General features: G+C 43.6%; 2 protein-coding genes across 2 annotated transcripts; both read right to left on the bottom strand.

The window, feature by feature from the left end:
- Positions 1-6610: 6610 nt before the first annotated feature.
- On the bottom strand, positions 6611-7174 carry Rnase9 (ribonuclease A family member 9 (inactive)). Its single transcript, XM_051143361.1, has one exon. The coding sequence runs from the start codon at positions 7172-7174 to the stop codon at positions 6611-6613; it is 564 nt and encodes a 187-aa protein (XP_050999318.1).
- A 13039-nt stretch (positions 7175-20213) lies between these two features.
- On the bottom strand, positions 20214-20795 carry Rnase11 (ribonuclease A family member 11 (inactive)). Its single transcript, XM_051143392.1, has one exon. The coding sequence runs from the start codon at positions 20793-20795 to the stop codon at positions 20214-20216; it is 582 nt and encodes a 193-aa protein (XP_050999349.1).
- Between the last annotated feature and the right edge of the window lie 3769 nt (positions 20796-24564).

The raw sequence follows: 24564 nt of genomic DNA on the forward strand, positions 1-24564 counted from the left end.
ATAGCCTAGAACACAAGACCTCATGAGGCAAAGGTCAGCAACTCGAAGGTCACAGCATGCAGCCTAAGCACAGGATTTCTGACATGGCAGAATTTGGCATGGCTCCCCACAACACCACACCACAGAAACACAAGACCCAACACCATGGTGGTGGGTGGGAACACATCATTACCAGGACTGCTGGGTTATGCCTATCTTTTGCGTTTCTGTTTAACCCTAAACCTCATGTCACAGTTCTGAAGACGGGCATGGAAGGCTACCCTATGTCTTTGTTTGTCTCCTCAGTGTGGCTACAATGCATCAGTCTTTCTGCTTTTCACTAGTATTGTCTGTTTAATTGGCAAAGCCTAGTTTAGCATGGCTGCTGGAGTCCAGGCTCTAATCCAGATTACTATCTCAACAGCTTAGTCACTGAGGAGGGCTACTGTGTCCGAAGTCTAAGACCTGTACCTGGTTCCTTCTTTTGTTGTTGTTGTTTTGGTTTTGGTTTTTCAAGACAGGGTCTCTCTATGTTAGCCTTGGCTGTCCTGGACTGACTCTGTAGTCCAGGCTGGCCTCGAATTCACAGCGATCCGCCTGCCTCTGCCTCCCGAGTGCTGGGAGCAAAGGCGTGCACCACCACGCCCGGCTGCCCTGGTTCCTTCTTATTGCTACAGCCTTCCCTAAGCTGTTGGGAACAGTCACTCTACAAGTGAAGTATAAAAACATGTTCAACATCCATTTATCTAAAAATAAATCACAGTTAGAATTTCCTCCAATATCTTAGTTTAGAACAGATTTTGGTAAATATACCCCTTATTAAAATTTCAATAATCTATTAAAAATGAAGTGGACACGCTGCCACTGGGACACAGACCTGCCTTCTGTCATATCAAGCACATCCTCAGAGCACAGAGACACTGGGAATATGAAAGCACAAGTATTTATGTACATGACTGGTGCTTTGGTACCACATGCCAATGGCGCCCCCTAGCGTTCTCCTGCGCTGACCTTATTGCTGCTCTTCCACACAGCGTTTCTTGGTTTGCTTTTGTCTTCAGGAGCTACACATCTCAATGGAGAGAGATGCCCTTCCTCTTACTTTCATTTTCCTTTTGAAGTTCTCCCTTTTTGTGTTCTTAGTGACCATCATCCCGTTGTAGAAGGCCTCCTTCTGTTTTCATATTTGCTATACAGGTTACTGAACCAATACTGATAAAAGTTTTAGCTTTATCTAAATTTTTTGTAAAGATTTATTTATTTAGTATTATGTATATTTATTTATTTAGTATTATGTATACAATGCTCTGCCTGCATGTACACCTGCAGGCCAGAGGAGGGTATCAGATCACATCATAGATGGTTGTGAGCCACCATGTGGTTACTGGGAATTGAACTCATGACCTCTGGAAGAGCAGTCAGTGCTCTTAACTGCTGAGCCATCTCTCCAGCCCCTACATTTTTTAAAAAAAGAATGTCCTATTCTTCCTTTTCTGTATCCCTTTCCTGGGCAACAATGTCAGTGCTGGAGAGTGTGGGAAAACAGAATTAATGCACCAGAATTTAAAGTTTTGTTTTTTTTGTTTTTTGTTTTTTGTTTTTTGTTTTGTTTGTTTGTTTTTTTTTTGAGACAGAGTTTCTCTGTGTAGCCTTGCGGTCCTGACTCACTTTGTAGACCAGGCTGGCCTTGAACTCACAGCTATCTGCCTGCCTCTGCCTCCCGAGTGCTGGAATTAAAGGCGTGCCCCACCACGTCCAGCCTAAGGATTCCTTTGTTTATGATGCTCTACTTATTCATCTGAGTATTTAGAGAGTCACCAAGTGACAGGAACTGAGGATAGAATGTGAAATAGGAGAAAAACCTATAATATCTTGGTTTTAATTGATAAGTAGTTCCATCTACTTAAAACTAATGTGCTTTGGTAAGACAGGAAGAGAGACTCTGGGACATCAGTGGCTTGAACGTTTGCTGTTTTTGAAATAGTAGAGTGAGCATGCTCACGCAATGACATTGTGAGCACAGTTCTCAGGATGGATAGCCCAGTGCTTAGAAAGCATGCAAGTCTTTCAGAATCCTGGCTTTCGGGGGAAGATACTCTCAAGTTAAAAACATCATATTGCACAGAGGCTAATTATTTCTTTTCCTATGACAAGAGGCACTTTCTGAGGGCTCTGCGATGGCAGAGATGGATGCTTTGATCTTTTAAGGGGAACTTAATAGCCTTTATCTGCTTTTTTTTCTTAATCTTCCAGTTATAAAAACTGGAGAGTGATATGTATTCTCAAAGTTAGGGCAGATTAAAGAATGGCTGGCACAAATGTAATGAATGAGATAGATATACAGATATATAGTTTCTTTCTTTCTTTTTTTTTTTTTTGTTTTTGTTTTTTGTTTTTCAGTACAGGATTTCTTTTTGTAGCCTTGGCTGTCCTTGAACTCACAGAGATCCACCAGTCTCTGCCTCTGGAATGCTGGGATTAAAGACATGCACTACCACGCCTGTTTAAAATATTTCTTTATTGACTATTCTTAAACATGGAGTTCTTTGTCTCAAATATATGAGAAATGTTTATATATCTCTCTTTTTTTAAAAAAAAATTATTTTAAGACAGGATCTCACTATGCAGCTAAGACTGGCCTAGAACTTGCCAGGCTTGCCTCAGACCTACCACAATCATCTTGCCTCAGCCTCCCCAACGTACCTGAGATTATAGATATAATCCACCAAAAAGACCTATCTTTGATTTTATTATTTAATTACATTAATGAATTTATTGAGACATAGTCTCATGTAACCACGTTGGCTTCAAACTCACTATATAACTAAAGATAGGCATCAATTTCTGATTCTCTTGCTCCTGCCCCCTGAGAGTTAGGATTACAGGCATGTGCCACCATGCCCAGTTTTATACAGTGCTGGGACTCGAACCCAGAGTTCTGTGCATGCCAATCTAAGTACTCTACCAACTGATGTACATCCTTAGCGGGTAAGAGATATATCCAAAGGACCGGAAGAAGCATTTGGATAAACTGTATTGTCCCAATGTCGACCTTGATCTCTTGTTTGATTCAGAAGTGACTGTGAATATCTTTAAACACAAATGGGGAAGAAGCCTGTACTTGCAGTTTTGTTTATTTGCTATAATAATTAAAATAACACCAAAAGACTCACCAACAGGTCAATCCTTACTGTGTACTAACAGCAAAATTATTGTTGTGGCTTGTCATATCCTTCAGTGGACTGAGACCTGATAAAACTGTAAGTGAAAACGTTGCTGCTCACAGGGATTAGATTGCCAGATCCTTTTCCTTTATTCTGAAAGCAGAGGCTTAAGTTTGGTCCGTTATCATCATGGTGGGGAGCATGGAGCCAAGGAGAATACTGGAGAAGTAGCTGAGAGCTCTGCATCTGGGTCCGCAGGCGACAGGAAGGGTAAGCCACTGGCCCTGGCTTGGCATGTGAAACCTCAAAGCTCAACCCCAGTAACACACTTCCTCTAACTCAACCTCATCTCCTAACCTTTCTCAAATAGTGCCACTCCTTGAGTGGCTCAAATATATATCTTTAGCTAGGCTGGTGGCGCACACCTTTAATCCTAATGCTGGGGAGGCTGATGCAGGTGGATCGCTATGAGTTCAAGGCCAGCTTGGTACAAAGCAAATCTAGGACAGTCAAGGCTACACAGAGAAACCCTCTCTCTCGAAAAAAACCATATATGTATTTTCTTAAAATGTATTTACCTTTATGTGTATTGGTGTTTTGCCTGCATGTCTGTCGATGTGCGAGTGTCAGATCTTGAAGTAACAGACAGTTGCGAGGTGCCATGTGGGTGCTGGGACTTGAACCCCAGGTCCTCTAGAAAGGCTCCGAGCCCTCTCTCCAGCCCCTATGGGGGCCATTCTTATTCAGACTGCCGTGGTAGCTCTGCGATGCTCACTTCCCAACCAGGCTGATTACTAAGGAGAAAGGACTACGGTCTCAGGCTGAAAGGTGACGTTTTAGGGGTGAAAAAAAATCTATCCCTCAGATTTGGATGTGGGATTGTGTTACTTGATCTGTTCCTCAAACCCAAAAGAAGGAATTAATCCTTGGAAGAAATAAAATGGAAGATGTTCCACAAAATTCAGCATCTTTCACTCAGCGAGCCTCCGCTGGTTACACCCAGGATCTCAGGAAGTGACTGACTGGCAGCATCTGTGCGTCAGATGCTGAACCGGGGAGGCAGGGTGATGACTGTGTCGCCCAACTGCAGAAACAGGAACCTGCCTCCTAGGAGCAGCCTGGGGCATCTTTGGGCACAAGAAACTACATCTATTGGGAAGGGAGAAAAAAGATGGATTCACAAAGAAAATGTGAAGATAAAAATAAGTGAGAAGATTGAAAAAGAGAAAATGTAATACAAAGTCTCCTAACAATAAATAAAAAGCTCAGGACTTGAGGACTTTATAGGATAACATTTAAGCAAGAATGAATTCCAGTTATTCTCAAACTTTTCCAAGATAATAGGAGGAGGAGGGGGAGGAGGAGGAGGAACACAAAATCATTTATGTTCGGTCAACATTATTCTGCTGTCAAAGCCAAACAAGGGTACTATAAGAAAATAAAGTGATGTGCTAATATACCTGGTAAATGTGTATATAAAAATGTTCAACAAAACCACCAAAGAACTGAATTAAACAGCATATTTAATGGAGTGGGTGCCATGATCAAGCTGGGTTTTCTTTGACGTAATAGTTATTTTTCTCCTCCAAATGGCTAAATATGTAAAAAGAATCAGCTTAAGGAAGGAATGGCTGGGGCTAGGGAGATGGCTCAGTGGTTAAGAGCACTGCCTGCTCTTCCAAAGGACCCAGGTTGAATTCCCAGCACCCACAGGGCAGCTCACAACTGTCTGTGACTCCAAGATCTGTCACCTTCACACCAACACACATAAATTAAAAATAAATAAAATTTGGGAGGGAGGGAAGAATGGGAGGAAACAGGGGAAGGGCTAACAATCGAGATGTAATATGAATAAATTAAATAAATAAATAAATAAATTTTAAACTGAAGGAATGGCTTATTATCCCTTGTGGTGGGGGGAGGGGATTATAGTCCACCGTGATGGGAAAGTATGGTGGTCGATTGCTCTACAGTGGCAGGGATGTGCAACAGGAACTCCTAACCACCTCCCATCTTGGGGAAGCAGGAAACAATATCTAGAAGCAGAGGCAGGCGGATCGCTGTGAGTTCGAGGCCAGCCTGCTCTACGAAGTGAGTCTGGGACAGCCAGGGCTACAACAGGGAAACCCTGTCTTGAAAAAAGCAAATACAAACAAGACAAGAACAGACCTGATCTTTTCCTTATTTCTCCACTTGTTCTAATTAGGTCACACCTTTTAAAAGTTCTACAACAACCACAATGGTGCAAACTGTCTGGAGAGCAAGTGTTCAAATACATGAGCCTGTGAAGGCATTTTAAGTCTAAATTGCAGTGCTGTACACTGGTCTCCACAGACCCACAGCGATATCATAATGCACCATTCATTCAGCCCAACTTCTGGAGTCTCCATGGCTTTATAGTCCCAATACTTCCCCATAAGTCAAAGTCCAAAGTATTTTCTAATAACGGAGACACTCCCTTTTCTTAATTTTTGAAAATTGTGTTATGTGTTTCAGTGTTTTGATTACACATATGTCTGTGCCCTGAATTGCTTCTGGTCACTGTTCTCAGATGACAACAGGTGGCAAACATTCTATGATGGAGCCATATCTCTTGGAAAATAAGAAAAGAGCTGTAAGAAATTATCAACTGTACTTATCTCTGTAAAGACTTTTGTCTGAGCTCCATCGAGGCGTGGAGCTTAACTCTCACATACACACGACGAAGGGAGAGCATCTCCCTATGAATTTAATAAAGGCTTTTATCCCGAGATGCTTTTTGCCTGGATCTCCTCATTCACAGCGCCGTGCATTGTGCTAAACACAGAGCACATGAAAGGTGAACTATACACCAACATAACTTTGGGAAGATGTACTGCGTTAAAGTCTGACAGGAGTGCAAGTTGTTTGTCCCAGCATCGCCAGCCCTAGAAACCCCCACAGGCACCCCAGAGCCAGTTACTAGATTGAAGCTCTTTATTTTTCCTCTTAAACTAGAAAAAAATCACATAAAAACGCTGATGATCGTTCAGGCAGCTACTCCAGAGTATGTTTTATTTGTTTGTTTATGCCAAGGTTTTGTCTGGTAGCACAGACTAGCCTCCAATTTAGGAATTTCTCCCTTATTCTCCAAAATGCTAAAGACACTAACCTGAACCCCACTCCCGGCACCTAACCTGAACCCCCACGCCAAGCAGCTAGCTTCTCTTCGTGTTGGCTGTTTGCTGTAGGTTGCTTATTGTCGTGGCACATTCTGTGACCATTATGAAAACACCTGCAGGGTTTCATGAGCATAGGCCATGCTGCCACTCAGAGCTTTGGGGACAGGAAAGGAGGGAGGTGCGTGATCGGACCAAGACTGCCATTCTCGGTTCCGATGAGCAGCATCAGTGTCTAAAGAGTGATCTATTCCCGCATGTAACCGCTCAGAGAAAGCCAGACTGTTGGGTGGAGGGGGAGACATGTTTCTGGTGCTCGATGCTTTCCCGCTACTCGGGTGGCAGTATATCAAGTACACTGTCAGGAATAAATTCTTCTATGTCGTCGTCCCAATGACAAGTGATAACTGCATAACCTCTCGTGAAGATGCTTTTGTATGTGCACTGCGCTATCTTCTCCCCGCTTTCTAAGACGCATCGCACTCCGTCTAGTACGCTCATGCTCCTCCTGCAAAAAAGAGCCCCGTTCTTACACGGCACCCGTTTGCCCCTGCAGGCGTTTTGCAGTTGACTGACCGTCGCTGCTAAGAAGTAGTGCTCTGGGTAGCAGAGAAGCTTGTAGTGGATCTGTTTGAACTTCATCTCATAGTTGCAGTACTCTTCATCACCCAAAGGCCGCTCAGTGTCAGCAATGATCCTTTCTACGATCCTTTCTCTGGAAGGTGGTCTGGTAGGCCCTGTGCTCTCAAGTTCCCTTAAGTAGTCCCGTAATTCTGGGTCTACTTCATATTCATTGAAATCCCAGTAGTCTCCCTGCAGCTTTGGCGGCAGCGGCAGCAGCAGCAGCAGCAGCAATGGCCAAGGCCAAGGGTAGGTGGTGGCCAGAGACTTCATTCTTTCCCTGTGGAGACAGAGGTGATGTGTGAGAAGAGACACTCCATCAGGATGAAATCTGTTTTCACACAGGGCCTACTTACTCCGGCTCTCACTGCTCTGCACTCTGAATATGAGCCCTCTGAAAGATTGTTACACTTGGGACTTCAGAATCTAGTTGAAGAACTCCCTAATGTTGACTCTAAAGTAACTGTTACTATTGAGGATGGTAGACAAAGGAGGGGACCGTGACAGAAAGAGGCAGAGCTAGGAGGGAGGGAGGGAGAAGGAAGTGGAGGTGCTGTAAAGGAAAACAATGAAAGGATAGGAGAAGGGTTGTTGAGAAGGCAGACTACACCCACAGTGAGAGAGGAGAGGGGCTACCGGGAGGCAGCCACGAGCTCCTCCTGTCTAGAGCAAGCATGTTTTACCCGTTCCCATAACCGAATAATCTGCACCAACACGGGTCAGCTCATCCTTGTTGGACTTAGAACTTGGTGCCAGAGATCCTGATCTCCAATGAGAAGAAATCATTCTGAGTTAGGAACAGAGAATGAATCTGGGCAGCTCATAAGTACATGGTTGGAGTTCCTTCAAATCTTAAAGCTGTACCACAGATAGGAGTGTGAGAAGGCGTACATCATAAGCTTTGACAGAGACTGCTTACACAGTACCAACACTGGAACAACCGGAGACTAGAAATACTGTTTACTTTTACTGTTACTAGTCCCACGTGGTGACTGTCATAACCCAGAACTTCTGGCCCACGGATAAGGGAGATGGGGAGACAGTTGTGGCTGATTGCAGGTTTGGATTCTGCTCTTATGAATTAGGAAAGAAAAAAAAAAAAAAGTGGAGAAGTTGGGAGCACACAGCGGGAAACAGGGAGAACAGGAAAGTTGAGCACAGAAGAAGTACAGAGGGAAGAAGAAAAGACATACTCCAAGCTGGCGATGTTGAGTGGTCATTCCATATGGTCGTGCTTATAAGCCACCCCTCCGTCCTTTTCCACCCTCCCATTAGTATCACAGTGTGGCAGCCCAAGAGCTCAGCTCGCAACTCAGCAGTGAGAACATGGAGCATCTTCAGCTCCTGAGCTGGAGATCAAAAGCCATCACACACATGACCGATGCCGTCTGGGGCTTGCCTGCCCTTCTACCTACTGAGACCCCACCAAGAAAATGGCTTACAAGATACACATCAAGTCAGGATTTCTACAACTTGAAAACCCAATGCTAGTGAGAATGTGATATAGTAAGCAACCATGAGTTTTTGATCAGGAAGAAACTGTTAGAATACTTTTGAAAAAAAGAGAAAAGAAAACTTTGCAGACAAAAAGGTTAAAGGCCATAAGGCTTTTGTAGAAAGTTTTTTAATACCTAGACTTCTAAATGAATGATTTGACAAAGGGGATTACAGCAAAGTGTGTGGGAAACAGCCATCTAAATAAGTGGAAAACTTTGGAAATTAGAAAGTCTACTAGTATGGGAAAGATTAAACTGAGTCTAATACATTCAAAATGGTAACACTTGCCCATACTGGTAAGAATAATTGTAAATGAGTAACAGCGATTGAGATAACTATGTTCCCTTTGAATAGACTGCTTTCCAGTCTTCATGTATACATTAAGCTATGGTATTTTAGAGACATACAGTAAAGAAATGTGTGCCTATACAGCACAGTGCTGGCAGTGTCTAGGTAGCAGGGAAAGAAATCTTCAACATGTTATCATAACCCTGAGAGGAGCTGTACTCACTCACAGAAGACGGATGTCCAAGGGGCACAGCAGGAGGAAGCTAAACTCTTCCCCAGACTCTCACCGCCGCCACCTCCACTCCACTGCTTTGTAGATCAGATTTGCTCCTGTGTGGGTGTTTTGTGGGATGTCAGGGCCAGGGACTGTCACTTTTGTACCCTATTATAGGGTCATAGTGTTCCCACTGTGCAGCCCTCCGCCACCTCCTTTCCTCAGGGAAAATGACTCTTCAGATTGGCCTTTCTTCACCTGCGTAAATCGGAGACGTGGGGACTTTTGACTGGTCAGCCAGAACCACATGCTTTTCTTGGAGAAATAAAAGCAAAAACATATGATTAAAACCCCAGCAGAACATCCATTGTTGACAAAAGAACTGCTCCTAGTGAGGAGCAAAGCAATGAGGACCATGGCCATTTGTGTGGGTGGAGAGATCAGAACACTGGATCCTGCCTACCCCACAGTCTTTAAGTTTTACTTCATTTTGACTGTCTATGCTGGGAAGCATTGGGTGTATGTGAGCCACGGTGCATAAGTAGAGGTCAGAGGGCAATTTGTGGGTTGCTTTCTTTTCCCACCATGTAGAACTGAACTGAGGTCCTCAGGTTTGGCAACAAGTGCTCTGTCCCACTGAGCCATTTCAGCAGCCCCATCTCATCATCCTTGCCCTACCTCACCATCTTAATCAATGAAAATGTAGATTACATAGGAGAAAGGGAGAAAAAAACTTAGTAAAATGTTATTTATGAATGATTTATTTCTTGCCAATTTCTTAATCTTGGTTTTACAACTATAAATTTTGAAATTCAGAAAATAACTTTAACAATGCAATATACATTCATGATCCCAAGTATTCCTGGTTAACTTTGATGAGGAAATTCCATGTTTTAATTGCATCAAATGTATTTTTTTTTTCACAAACATTTCAAGGCAATGGGTTTTGCTTGATTGGTTTTGTTTTGTTTTTTGTCTTAAACATTCACTCCATAACCCAAATGAGGACCACATTGAGCCAAGAAAATCTGCACAGACATCCCAAAGTGAATAATGAGCAGGTTAAATACACTGTTTATTCCATTCAGAGCATTTCTCTTTAAGGTGAATGCCTAAGGGCTAGAGCTCACAACGGCACACAGAGTGAACCTATAAGATGCGAAAAATAATCATTAATGAAAGTCAACTTTTGAGACACAGATACAGAGTAATTTTCATAACTTACTTTGGAAAAAGGAACTCACTTCAACACAGGGATGACAGAAATCTCTTTATAAGTGACTGATGTTTTCTGCAAATAAATTTTTGCTAGCACTTTGTTTAGCTTTTTTGTTTGGTATTATTATTATTATTATTATTATTATTATTATTATTATTATTATTATTATTGCTATTATTATTATTATTATCATTATTTAGTTTTCCGAGACAGGGCTTCTCTGTGTAGCCTTGGTTGTCCTAGACTTACTTTGTAGACCAGGCTGGCCTCAAACTCATAGCGATCTGCCTGTATCTGCCTCCCGATTGCTGGGATTAAAGGCATGAGCCACCACACCTGGCTTGAAATATATATATATATGTGTGTGTGTGTGTGTGTGTGTGTGTGTGTGCATTACACTATATGAGTCTGAATATATATATATGCATTACACTATATGAGTCTGAAACGTAGAGCTGGAGAACAAACTGTCCATCATGAGTGAGTTCTTCAGCACTAATAAAATACACATGTGCACACTCTGCACACACACACAAATACGTGCACATGCTACACACACACAAACGATGAACATACTTGTAGTATACACATGCACACACACACCATGTACACACTCACATGCACACACTCACATGCACACACTCACATGCACACACTCACATGCACACACTCACATGCACACACTCACATGCACACACTCACATGCACACACTCACATGCACACACTCACATGCACACACTCACATGCACACACTCACATGTACACACTCACATGCACACACTCACATGCACACACTCACATGCACACACATGCACACACCACACAAACCCACACACATGCATACATACATTCATGCGTGTACACACCGTATACACGTATACTGTCATACATATACGCACATGCACACACCACATATACACATATGCCTGCTTGCACAATATATACACACACACACACACTCGAGCGCACATAAAAGATGATGAAATCTAAGTAAGGCCTATAGTCTGCTCAACAGATATTTGATTTTATACTGAAATTATGTAAACTATTTCTATTCAGAGAAGGAAAGAGAATGAAAAACAAGGCTGTAACACAATTTTATTGCTTCCTCTGATTCTATAAATATTTTAAAAGTAAAAGGTTTTAAAGGCATGAAAAAACATCAGGACTTTTTTTTTAAACAAGTCTCAGACTTAAATGTATAATGTGGTCTCATTTATATTTAAATTTTTATGCACACACACACACACACACACACACACGTGAACGTATCAGTCTGTGTCTATGCTAAGAGATGGGTCTGGTACATATGTCGATTGAACGCACTGGTTTGGTAATCATCAATAAGCAGAAACTAATAAGAATTGACTGCTCTGGGCAGAGGAAAGGCTTAGGGAGTGAAGTCTTTGCTGTACAAGCCTGAGCGCCTGAGTTTAAATCCCCAGAAAGCACATAAAAAGCTGGCTTCGAGTATTTGCCTGTAAGCACAGTGGTGGGGCTTGGGACAGGGTTTCTCTGTATAGACCAGGCTGACCTCCAGCTCACAGAGATGCGCCTGCCTCTGCCTACGTACCAAGTGCTGGGATTAAAGGCGTGTGCCACCACACCCAGCTCCTGATAACGTTCTAACTGCTAAGCATCTGTATACAGAAAAAGCACTGTCAAAAGCCAGAGGGCAGAGGCCAGAGAGACTGACCAGCTGTGAAGAGTGCTCAGTGTTTTGCCTGAATACCATTTTGTAATCAAAAGTAACAAGCTATCAGTCCATAAATGAATATTAAATGTTGTAGCTAAATGAGAAAAAAAATCTAAGAAGTCTACTGAGTGGATAATCCCATTTTCCATGATGGATAAGTCAGATACATGGACAGAAGATGGCCTGGACAGTAGGACCAGGGGTGGCCACATGAAATGCACAGTTTCTTAGTGCATGGTGCTGTAGTGTGGACACACACACGCCTGCGTGTCAGAACTAAGCAGAATGAATCTGAGCATTTATAAAGTTTACAAATTAATCCTTGGAGTTACGATGATAGCAAGATGCAAAGAAGCGCCTACATTTACTTTACAGATGTTTGAGTAACCTCATAGAAGAGAGCTGAAGTAACTGGGATTGACGGAAATAATTCCTAAAATCTAAAACTGAGACCACAAAATGTTTCAAATAAACATTGGATTATAACCCAAGTCAGGTTGTAAATATCCATGAGTCCACATGGGTGCAAACAAATGCTTGAGTAAATAAACAGTTCATTACTATTTCTTCAAGTAGATAGAACATAACTCTGCCTATGCTTGCGTGTTTCCTTTGAAAAGTACATACTGAGAAAAGCTACAGAAATTAAAAGGCAACTTCATAGTGGATGGAAAGGATGCTACAAAATAAGAAAGAAGGGGCTGGGGAGATGGCGCAGAGGTTAAGAGCACTGACTGCTCTTCCAGAAGTCCAGAGTTCAATTCCCAGCAACCACATGCTGGTTCACAGCCATCTATAATGAGATCTGGTGCCCTCTGCTGGCCTTTAGGTCTACATGCAGGTAGAGCACTGTATACATAATAATAAATAAATAAATCTTAAAAAAAAATAATAACCAAGAAGACCAATCAGAAAATTGCATATGTGCTTCCTTTAAATGTTACCATATTAACCCTGTCCACTTCTTCCCTGTTGTTTTTTTCTATCACCCATATTCATTGATTTGCCCAGATTATATGTCACTCAGATCCACAATCTATCTTTATCTTTCTTTGACCCTAATGTGTCTATACTATAAGATTAATGTTTAAACATTACTTCTTTTCACATATTTACTATAAAATATTTATATCATTTCTCATGACCCTTCTTTTAGGTTCTATGACTACTGTAACAAATTTTCACAAATGTGATGCCTTAAAACAACACACACTGGGCTGGCATGGTGGTGGTGCATACCAGCACTCAGGAGGCAGAGGCAGGCAGATCTCTGAGTTCTAGGCCAGCCTGGTTTACAGAGTGAGCGCCAGGACAGCCAGGACTACACAGAGAAACCCTGTCTTGACAAACAAACAAATAAAACATATATTGGTTTTCCTACAGTTTTGGAGAACTGTAGTCTGAAATCAATTTCTTTATCTTCTGTAAATTTGCTTAGCTCCAGAGAAAACTCTCTTTTGAAGTGGGCATAGTCACATAGTAAAGATTATGACAATATTGCCAGCCCTGTATAAACTATGGAATGTTTCTGTGATCACAAAGGTCACCACCAGACCTCTGCAAGTAGAAGCTGTAGGTTTTGGGAGCACTCATTAAAGAGCATTCTTTTCCTCTCTGAATGCTATTGAGCTTCTCCCACTTAGTGATGAGCCCTGCTTTAGCCTTTAACATAACTATAGCCATTTTGTCTTCCACCTCCATTTTAGTCTTAAGGTGAAATTAAGTTCAAATTAAGTTCAGGCTCTGCCTGCCAAATGTCATTAATATAAATCCTCCTATAAGGTAAAATCAACCTCATATCTTGTTATGATTAAATGGTTTCATTACTTTGTTACCTTGACATTCTGCAAAGTCCCCAACTGCAGCCCACTTAGGACCAATCAAATTAAAGGTCAGATAGAAATGCTTTGTTGACCTAGTCAAAATGCTGTAATGCTGCCCTCCCCTTACTTCCTACGCCTGGTTACCTGGCTGTGGTTTTTCCTATAAATAGCCCGCCTTGGAAGCAGACCAGTGTCGCAGTTCAGCTCCTGACTCTGGGCCTGGTCCCTGATCATGATCAGTCTTGGAGTATGAGTTCCATAAACCATCCTTATCGGACTGAGGTCAGTGTCTGAGTGGTTTGTGTGGCTCTTCTTGGACTACAACATAAGCAATGCTGCAGTGAGCTGCCAGCTCACCTGTATTCCTGCAAGCAACCCTAATAAGCTCATTGGTTCAACAAGTTGGACCCTGAAGGTACCCTTACTTTAGTCTGTCATCAGCTCTCTGTCTGAGGTCGTTGTTGGTTTTTCATGTCTCATGCCTCCTCAGGCTTGGTGTCACCCAATAAAAGGCCTGTGCAGAATTATCTAGGCTAGGCTAATGAAGTGGGGCGTGACCCACCCAGAATGTGAGTGGAACCATTCCACAGGTTGAGGACTGGGGCTGAACAAGAGGGAAGTGAGCTGAGCAGAAACGACACCCTCTCTGCTTCCTGACGGCAGATGAAATGTGACTGATTGTCTCATATGCAGCAGCAACCATGACTTCACCGCCATGATGGGCAGGCTCCTTGGAACCATGAGCCAAAACAAGCCTTTCTGTAGTGGTTACCGTGAATTGTGAATTTGACAGAGTCTAGAATCACATGGGAGATGCCCCTGAGTATGCCTGTGGGGATTATCCTGATCAGTGTGGGGAAAGCCATTTTAATTATGGGCCAGAATAATCCTGGGTAGAGAATCCTGGCCTGTGCACACAGGAGAAATCAAGCTGAGCTTTAACAAGCATATATCCATCCCTTTCTGCTTTTTGTTTATGGGTGTTTCTCCAAGCTTTAGTCACTTCGACTTCTCTACCATGAGTTAAAATAAAACCTTTCCCCCTTTGGTTGCTTTTGTATTTTGTTAACACATCAAGAAAAGTGACTAATGTGGCTCTTTTTCAAATGCAGCGACCTTACTTCAGTCCCTCCTCGGGTAGCCAAATCTGTGTCTCTGGCATTTAGGACCAAGATATGTAACTCCAGACAGACTCTCCAACCACATCCTTAAAGCCTCTCTGGCCACGCTGTGATACCTTGCCGTATGGGGTGACAATCTCAGTGTTTTACCCTGGTGCTGTAGGGGAAAAATATAAATTATCTAGCCTGCTAGTAAGAGGCTTGTTTCATTGCTTAACAGTCACATTTCCACCAATTCTCATTTGTGTGTTTTCTCATATTTCTAACTTATTTTTCTTTGTTCAAATTTTAGCTTTTGTATTAGACTATCAAGTTCAAGATTTAAATTCTTTCACGGGATTCTGAGCTATTTACTTTCAGACAACAAAGATACATTTCTCTTTTAAGATATTAAATAATTCTTTGATGTGCGTATTAATAGTGAGAGTGCATTTTGTTTATATACATACCTTATTTCCACAGTGGCTGGTGCTAGTGGAAGTTTCTAGGTCCAATACTATTCAGCCATCCTTGGCCCACTAAGCATGTCTTTCAAATTTTATAAGGTACGGGCAGGTTACTGTCAGACACAAGAAGGAAAACTACAAAAAATTTAAATACATATATATATGAACAGATTTTTTAAATATAAAAATTCAATCAATATAATTTTCCATATACTAACTAGGGTTTATAGACATTATTATATGCTCTGTAAGTAGGCACAAAAAGAGAAGCAAATAGGGAAGTGCATGCAAAGCTAAGTGACAAAGGTCCAACAGGAAGACAGAAAACAAGCTGTGATGAGGCACAGACAGTAACTGTCTGTTGAGGGAACAGTCTGTTCAAGAAGAAAAAAATGAAAGTGGACTGGGAGGAGAGAGAGGGAGGTTGAGAGCAGTCACCTCATGCTGGCCTTCCCTCAAGCCCTGTCCTTCCACATTGTCCTCCGATGGGCCCCGCTACCCAGGAAGATGGCAGAGGTCTTCGTCTACATTCTTACCCAGAATGTGGAGTTCCTAAATAGTCTGAGCTTGGGGCGAGAAGAGGACATACAAAGCCCAGAGCTCTCACCAGCCCAGCACCATGATTAGGGCCTATGGAGGCCTTCCCTGACCTTAAGGACAGCCAGAGGCAGAGATGGTTAAGTTGAGCTCCTTGCCTAAAGGACATGAGAGGAGGAAGGAACACAAGCAGTCAGTGAAGCAAGAACTATGCCAAGAGCCTGCTCCAGGCGCTTAGCTCCAGATGCGCAGAGAGCAGGCCTCCCAGGGACACCAACCAAGTGCGAATGCCTCCTTTTCTGGACTCACACCAACACTCTGTTAGTTTCTTAATCTGTGCCTGATGATTGGATTGCTTTTAAAAACGATAGGAGCTGGAGAGATGTCTCAGTGATTAAAACTAATACTGCTCTTCCAGAGGACCAGAGTTTGGTCCCCAGCATCCACACCTCAAGGCTCACAATCACCTATAACTCCAGCCCCAGCACATCTAATGCTGCTTCCGGGACCAGCACTCAGATAGACGTACAGAAACACACGCACACATGCCGTACAAACACGTGCGCGCACATACATGCACACACGCGCACACATGCTGCACATCATTTTTTTATTTAATAAGAAAGAAAAGTTTTCAAGTGGTCAGTGAGTGTACAAGTACGTCTTCTATGGCTAATTTACAGATGACGTCTTTTGATATTTTTTTCCGTACACATGTTTATCTTTCTCTTATGAACTGACAGACCACTTTATAGGCTAAAGATACATGGTGATCCCTTACCATTCATATACGGAAAATAGTCTTCAGTTGTTTATTTAGAATAGTGCAATGATCTAATTGCATAAAAACAATAATGATGGCAGCTGCCATTTCATCAGCAAAATAAATGGTAAGGTGTATTTTATTCAGAAACATCCCAGAGTTATCTTTTCCTACAGTCATGGACAAGTGTGCTTTTCTTCTATCAAACACAGATGATAGGTTAAAAGTGTGACCTACGAAAGCAAACTCCTGCAGAGAGCAGTCACTACACAGGTGACTTTGAACATCGCCTGTGGTCTTTAGGCTCTTGCTTCTTCGCTGCTGAAACTGAGCTAATGGCATCTATTCCATGTGGCTTGTTCTGAGAGTAAAGAGAGGATGTGTAGATCTTTCTGGAGTGCTTAAGAACGCGGCTTTGTTATTACAACTGTCATTGCCATGAACGATCTGTGACTGTCATTGTCGTGTTTCTGAAAGCCTTAGCAGGCTCCAGGAACATGAAGGAGGAGAGATTTTCAAGTCCTCTTGTGTCAAGCCTGCCAGCTCTTTCCTCAGGGAGAAGTAGGATGTGTTTCAGATGGTCAGTCTCTCTTTGAACCTCTCACTCACTTTTCTAAAATGACCGTTATAGTGCCTCGTGTTTGCTTTCAGATATGTTCATTGTCAGGGGGCTTTCGGGATCAAAAGACTGGCTGGCTGCCCTGGGAGACTGGCTAGGAGGTAGGCACTCTAAGACACACTGAATTATTTTGCCTCAAAGGATCAAAACACTTAAGCAGCAACCTTTCTCTACTTGCTAAAACAAGAATTGGAAAGAAAGCTTTTGATCTGTCAAGTTGAGTGGGAGTGAAACTTTGGGCGCTTCAACAAACCCAACGTTTTTGCAAAAGAACAAAATGTACAGTGCCACCCTCTATCTCCAGAACCCAGGGTTCCTCCTAGCCCTGCAGCCTAGGGGCTTGCACTCAACGACAGATCCTGTAAGTCAGAAGTTTGTTTTGTGAAGGCCAAACTCATGGGACAAAATCTCAGAGAACAAGGGCTTTAAAACATACCTCTCAGCCGGCCATGGTAGTGCACGCCTTTAATTCCAGCACTTGGGAGGCAGAGACAGGTGGATCTCTGTGAGTTCGAAGCCAGCCTGGTCTACAAAGTAATCCAGGACAACCAAAGCTACACAGAGAGATCTTGTCTCAAAAAAACAAAAACAAACAAACAAAACAAAACAAAACCTCTCTTCCTCTTGTATAACAACTTGCCAACAGCAAGTTGGCAGGACAGTTGCTCAGCCCAGCTGTTAGGGACATGTATTCCTCTAGAGTTCAGCTCATTCCTGGGCTATTATTATCATCATCATCATCATCATCATCATCACTATCTAAAAGATTTAAGTAAAAGCACAATCCAGTTGTGGATCTAGCTATGAGAAGAAACAGTGATGGTATGTTCAGTACACTGTGATGAGACCTAGAGTCTGACCCAGCCCACATCGCCTCTGCTCGGAAAGCCTGAGAGAGGAAGTGAGGCTGGGTACCATCGCAGTGAGAAGGGTTGGCTCAAGTGACCTGAAACTCCTCCACAGTGATCCTCATGGTGCCTAGAGTCAGATCTCATACGCATCCATACTGCACAAAAAAGGACGTTGAACCCCCTTCTCCACCATCTAAGTACCTTCAGTGGTTGTTTCATAATCTACCTCCCACTTTCCCTTTCAGCTACAAGGGCATATTTACTTTTCATTTGCTTTCCTGACAAGCACCAGGGATAATCAGACTGCTGCTTATTGGCGGCAGCTCTTGTGCTTAAGGGTTAAGACAAGTAAGTAAAGGGACAGGAAGGACCAGGAGGCAGGCTCTCTTCTGTAGGAGAGAAGCAGTGGCCAGTGAGGCCCACAGAGGCAGGCAGGCATGAAGGAAAGCCTGAGGGAGGGGAAAGGGGAGAGCGGAATCTGAACACCAACCCAGGGAACTTAGACACAAAGCCACAAAACCACAGAAGACCTTGCTGGCTTGGTGAGCAGAAATGACATATGACAAAAACCTAATATTTGAAAGCCTCCAATTCCCTGATCCATGCCTCATCAGGAACATTGTGACACATACATTAAGGGGGTGATGGGCTTTGGAGTAAAAAACACTGCTTTTTTTTTTATAGCACTTCCATTTCTTTCAGGCCTCAGTGTGATGATGAGGTGATGGGTTCAGGAGACCCCAGTAACGGGCTAGAAGCCAGGGTTCCTACTTCCTTTAGTGATGTGGATGGTGTGTTCTTGATTACGTCTCTCTGGAAGATACTCTCAGACTAAAAAAAAAAAAAAAAAAAAAAAAAGAGCTGCAGTCCTGTGCCTTGTTCATCTTTCTTTTTGAGAAAAGCAATGTGTGCTAAGAAGGGTTGGCTACATTGTAAACAAAACAAAACTGAGTCATTCCTGGGACTAACTTGCCCCTCCACTATAAATACATGGTGTAGAAAAGAAATTACTTATATATAAACTGAATATGAACCAAGAAGAGGCAGTCTTAGGGTGATGTACTGTTGGAAAACCCTCCCTTCTATTTGGTGAATGACTGTAGTGTCAGACCTGCCCCATGAAAGGAACCCTAAAATGGACTTGCTGTGCTTAGCGTCCAACCTGCACCCTCAGTCACCATCCAGGATGCAAGTATTTCTTCCTTCAAACACTCTCCTCTTACTGCCAAATGCAAATCAAGCTCTGAGTACACTCAGCCTGGCGAAGCCCACAGTGAATGTGAGCGGCATTTAAGCAGCCACCATGCAGACAAAGAGAATGCAGCTAAGAAGCCCCCAAATGTCAAATGTTGCTAGAATGGTCTATATTGGTTGACATCAGCATCCTATAGTTTCAATAGAATGAGAGTTCTGTATCGACGTAAAAACATTGGGAATATCAACATGTAATGCACCACAAGAGAAGCATTGTAGCAACATGGCATCCATTGTCATGCATTTATTTAAAAATAGAACATTAAAAATGAGTGGTCTGAGAATGAGGAAGGACATAAGAGGGTAACCGGGAGCATACATTTGCACAACAATGAGTAACACCACAGTGGCTTCACGCGCAGTTAACTCTGAGGACTTAAAACCGCTAGAGAAAGCATGAAGATTGAAGATAACTCTGCTGAAAACTTGGCATAGACCTCGTATCTCCCATCACTACCTTCTGTGTCTCCCATAGTTTGCCACTCTGCAGGCACAGCTCCAGCGTAGCAAGGCTTTGCTTGGCTTTGAGAAGAGCTTTGTTTCCTCTGTCTGCAGCAGCTCCAGCAGAGGCGCACTGGTGGGGGGAGTGCAGACTGCATAGTGCTGGAGCTGTTGGCACTGAGATGTCTCCTGGGGGACAGACAAGAGCTGGGTGGGGGGCAGCTGCACTTGGGTGCACACAAGTGCTCACCTGGGTCTTTACCTTTGTTCACTTGGGTACACTTGGCTTTGGGAAAGCTTTATAGCTAAAGTAGAGAGGAGCTCAGTTTGTGGGAACTAGGTCAAGAGCGAGAGCAAGGATATGAGTCTGTATTTTAGGATCAGTTACAATTTTTACTTGGCCTGGGCTATATTGGACCACCCGAGCCCCGATCCAGTGAGTTCAGTGTTTACCATGTACTATGAGATAGGCACACGCAGCAGAAGGCTAGAAGTAACTGTGATCATTGACTCTTCCTTCTTGAGTCTCCAAGCCCCGTGATCTACAGCTTAGAGCCACTGACTAACCAGCTCATGAGAGAGTGGCTGGTCAGCACTGTTAAGATTCTCTTTAAGGAGGTGACCCTGTGCTCGGGACACCTGGGGCACTGCTGACCTGCAGTGACCTTGCACACGGCGTGCTCCAGCCCCAGGCTCTTGAGGCAGCTTAGGTTCCGTGTTTGTCCACACTTCCAGCTGGTGGCCTTGGGAACTCCACGCATCACATCTGTGCGCCCAGGTATGAAGTTATTACTGCCCAGCTGGCATGACTCATTCACTTCTAAAATGTTTCTCCAGCCTACCAGGCCGCTTAGACAGTTTTTATCATTACTCGAAGTATTTCCCTTGAGGATGACAAAATAGAACCTTCTGGGTGTTGGGGCTGGGGCAGACATCACATCCTTGGATATGCTGGGGCTGATATTTTTATCTGATAGGGTCGAGTTCACTGATTCCTCAACGGTCCATTTTGCCGTGCGTTGCATTTCTTCCTGTGACGTTTTTTCTGTAATTCCCTCCGCTGTGCTTTCTGAAGGCGCCACAAGAACCAATCCAAGGCCGAGCAACAGCAGAAAGAGGGCCATCTCACAAACACTGTAATCTTGCCTGCGGTAAAGATAAAAAGGAAGAATGTAGGGGAAGTGTTTCCCTTCTTGTTATTCTTAATGATGACCCCTGGCTGTAAGGCTCCTACATACATAAACAAAATATGACCCAGTAAAGTGACAACCAGCTGAGGAGCCTGGGCACCAATGCTAAGACCTCCACTTACAATCAGTTCACTCTATCTCATCTAGCATTAGTTTTACCCATCTGAAGAAAACAACAGCAGCAACAGCAGCGAGCTAAGTTGCAAGTGCTGGAACAAAGCATTTTTCTTTTTCTCTGCTCTTACTGGAGGGGTTAACAGTCTCCTTGGAGGTCAACGTCATCTCAGCCAACACATCTGACTATCAGCGTCTCTTAGTGCCCACACAGGACCTGGCACACGGTGCCGCGTGAACGGACAAAGCAGACACAGTAACCCCTCTCTATCTCTCGTTTCTTTCCCCATCCAGTCTCAGACAGGAAGCCTCCGTCTTTACCAGCTCTTTGGCAACTTGATCTTGCAGAGAAAGATGGCAGCGTCTTGCAGGGCTGGAAGTGAGACTGTGCCTCATACTCAGAGTCTCTGCTATTGGATCTAACCGAGGGAAGGAGGGGCGAGAGAGGGGGAGAGAGATGGTGGGGGTGAGGGGGAAGGAGCTCGGCAGTTGATGAGGAAGCAAGGAGCCAGGGATACTCACGAGGAACTGCAGAGTGTGCATGTTGTGGTCAGAACCTGGGGCCAGGACGCATCCTGCTTTGACGTCTTCCTAAAGTCTTCGCTAAACCCAGATCATTTTTATTGTTTTGTTTTCTGAAAGCCTACCGCACACATTTCTTTGTGTTCCGCTCGCTGAGTCTGATCTTTTCACTGCCTAGTTAGGTGACATGTGTGACTAACACTGGTCTAAGGCTCACAACTCCCTGGTCCTGAAACACACTTTCTGATCACTGCCAAAGGACACAGCTTCACACACGGACCTGCACAAACACCTCTTCCTCATCAGAAGGCTAGTTAATGCAGAAAACCCTGTAGTAGTGTCAGCGCTGGGCTTTCCACAGTGAGAGCCGTCTCTCCAGCCTCCTTCTTTCCCTCTTCGGTCCTTTCTTTGAAAGCCTCCAAAGCCAAACCCAGACTGCATTCTTTACCAAGTCCATATCTCATCTTTGTCAATCTCTTATAACTTTCTTTTTACTAAGAGGGGTTTATTTTTTACTGTTTTAAATTGTGTGTGTGTGTGTGTGTGTGTATGTAATTGTATGCATGTAAATGTAGGTCCCTTTAGAGGCGGGAAGAGAACATCAGATTCCCTAGGCCTAGGCTTATGAGGAGTTGTCAACTGTCTGACAGGGGTGTGGGGAACTGAACTCTGGTCCTCTGAAGAAGCAGTCAGTACATACCCTTAGCCCCTGAGTCACATCCCAGCCCTTGCTTGTCTTTAAAGACAGGGTCTCGCTGGGCAGTGGTACCGCATGCCTTTAATCCCAGCACTCAGGAGGCAGAGGCAGGAGGATCGCTGTGAGTTTGAGGTTGGCCTGGTCTACAAAGCGTCCAGGACAGCCAAGGCTACACATAGAGACCTTGTCTCAAAAAATAAAAAAAAAAAACAAAAACAAACAAACAAACAAAAACCAAAACAAAAAAGACAAGGTCTCACTATTTAAAACAAGATATTAAATAGCCCAGAACTTGCTAAATAGCCCAAGCTGGTCTCAAACTTGTTACTGATCCTCCTGCCTCAGCCTCCAATATGCTAAGAGGACAGGCATGTCCTATAATAGCCGACTATTGGCAGATTATTAAGAACTCAGTCCACACGTGTTCCTTGAGACTGTGCGCCCTAGGTAGACTTGGTAGATGTTGGATGGAGAAAGAATTTGTAAATAACTTACTTTTCTGGAACCTCTGCGTCCTTTGCCATTGACCCCTCTTAGTAAAATGAAATTAGGAAAACAGGAAGGCGTTAGGAAGAGCAGTGTAGAGACCCCTGTCCCTATGAAACACACATTTCACATGGGCAGAATTCACAGCTACCTGCGCTTGTTTGCAAGTTATTAGATTTTCATTAAAAAAAAATATATACAGACCACACACACACAAAGTATATATATCTAAATGTTACAGCACACACACAAAGTATAGATATCTAAATGTTACAGCGTGTCTGAACTGGGCTTGGGTCTCTATTGAATGAAAATACTATGAAATGAATTCCTAGATAGATGTCACCTGTACCTTAAAGGGAATTCATTTATTGTCAAGATTTGTTTTTAAGTAGGACAGAGAAGTGATAAGGACAAAGGGAGGACAGTAAAGCCTAGGGTCAGGGCAAGAGAACACCATCAAGGCCTGCCTTGTCTGCTTCTGACTGAGGCTGCCCTCGTGTAGCTGGCATCTCATTAAACCTGCTGCTGCTCACGTCCGACTCAGCCACGGAGCACTCTGCTCACGCGGGAGCACTCAGAACCTCACAAGGCAACGGCGACGGCAGAATTCCAACAGAGAAACAAAAAGTTATATTCTTCTGGAGAAGGCCTGCTCTGGGCGGAAGAAGTCACGAGACAGGTTCTGACTTACAAGCTGCGAAGTGTGGGTTCGGGTTAGTCACCCTCCTCCCTGAAAACCCACCTGGCCGGTTGTAATTCAGTGCCTTGAAAGGGCAGAATTAGCGGCCCGTGGAGATGCGCCTCCCCTTTTTGATATGACCTTGAGTTAATCCAAGTGGCTAACGCAGTAGCCGGAGTCTCTCAGCTGAGAAGATCAGGACAGAACGAGCTCTTTAAAGTTTGGGAATCATTCACTCGCTCTGGCCCACTCGCCTGTCTGAGCCCTGCTTCTCACCTACAAGACCGAAACTACATCACTCAGAGTTAATGGCCCCATTAACTGGCCCCTGCTTATCTACTACCCATATTTCTTACTGTTTCCCAGCCCTACGCTTTCCCTCAAGCAAAGCTGCTTTCTGCACTACCTAGGAAACAGAACTCTAGTGTAACAGACATAGAAACAGCCTCATGTGTTATTGTAGCTTTATACATGAAAAGACTGATAACTAGAATACTAATGACAGAAAACCAGTTATCAAGATTTGATGACTTCCCAGAATTAGAAGGCTCCCTGTGTCTTCCTCTCGCCTTTGGCTGTAAGGTTACCTACCATGTCCATAGCTAGGCACGGGGTGCCTACACATGTAATTTAACAGCAAGAACCAAAAGGGAAGGGTGTTTGCAGTCTGGCTCAAAGCCTTCTCCATCTCATGCAGGATTTTGAAGAGGAAAAAAATGTAACCTCAGAGAGACTCAGCCCTTTCTTGGGACGTTTGCGCATCGCTCCACCGTCTTTATGGGAATGGCTTCTGGCTAGCCAGGTGCCTTCCGGTCTCCTTCTCTTTAATACCAGGAGGATCTGGTGAACAGGAGCAGATGTGGTATACGCTGTATTGCCTATCTTTAGAAGAGTCTCTAAGATCCCAGAAGTACCCCTCAAAATATAGGCTCTGGATATTCCTCTTGGCTACCCACCCTACTGTTGTGGACAACTCATACTTTGGATGAAAGTGGAAGAGAAATTAAGCTGGGCCTTACTGGAAAATTTTCTCCTGTTGGCTGGCTCTCACAGTGCCACATACTGTCGTGCAGGATGGTTTGGGGCAAAGGCATTGATAATGAACCAACACGGTACAGTTGTGAAGTGTAACACCAACCTGCCATGCAGAACGTACCTATTTGTACAATGGTGGCGTGACTGTTACAGGGGTTCCTGTAACA

Source organism: Acomys russatus, chromosome 3 (genome assembly GCF_903995435.1).
Source record: "Acomys russatus chromosome 3, mAcoRus1.1, whole genome shotgun sequence".
Taxonomy (NCBI): domain Eukaryota; kingdom Metazoa; phylum Chordata; class Mammalia; order Rodentia; family Muridae; genus Acomys; species Acomys russatus.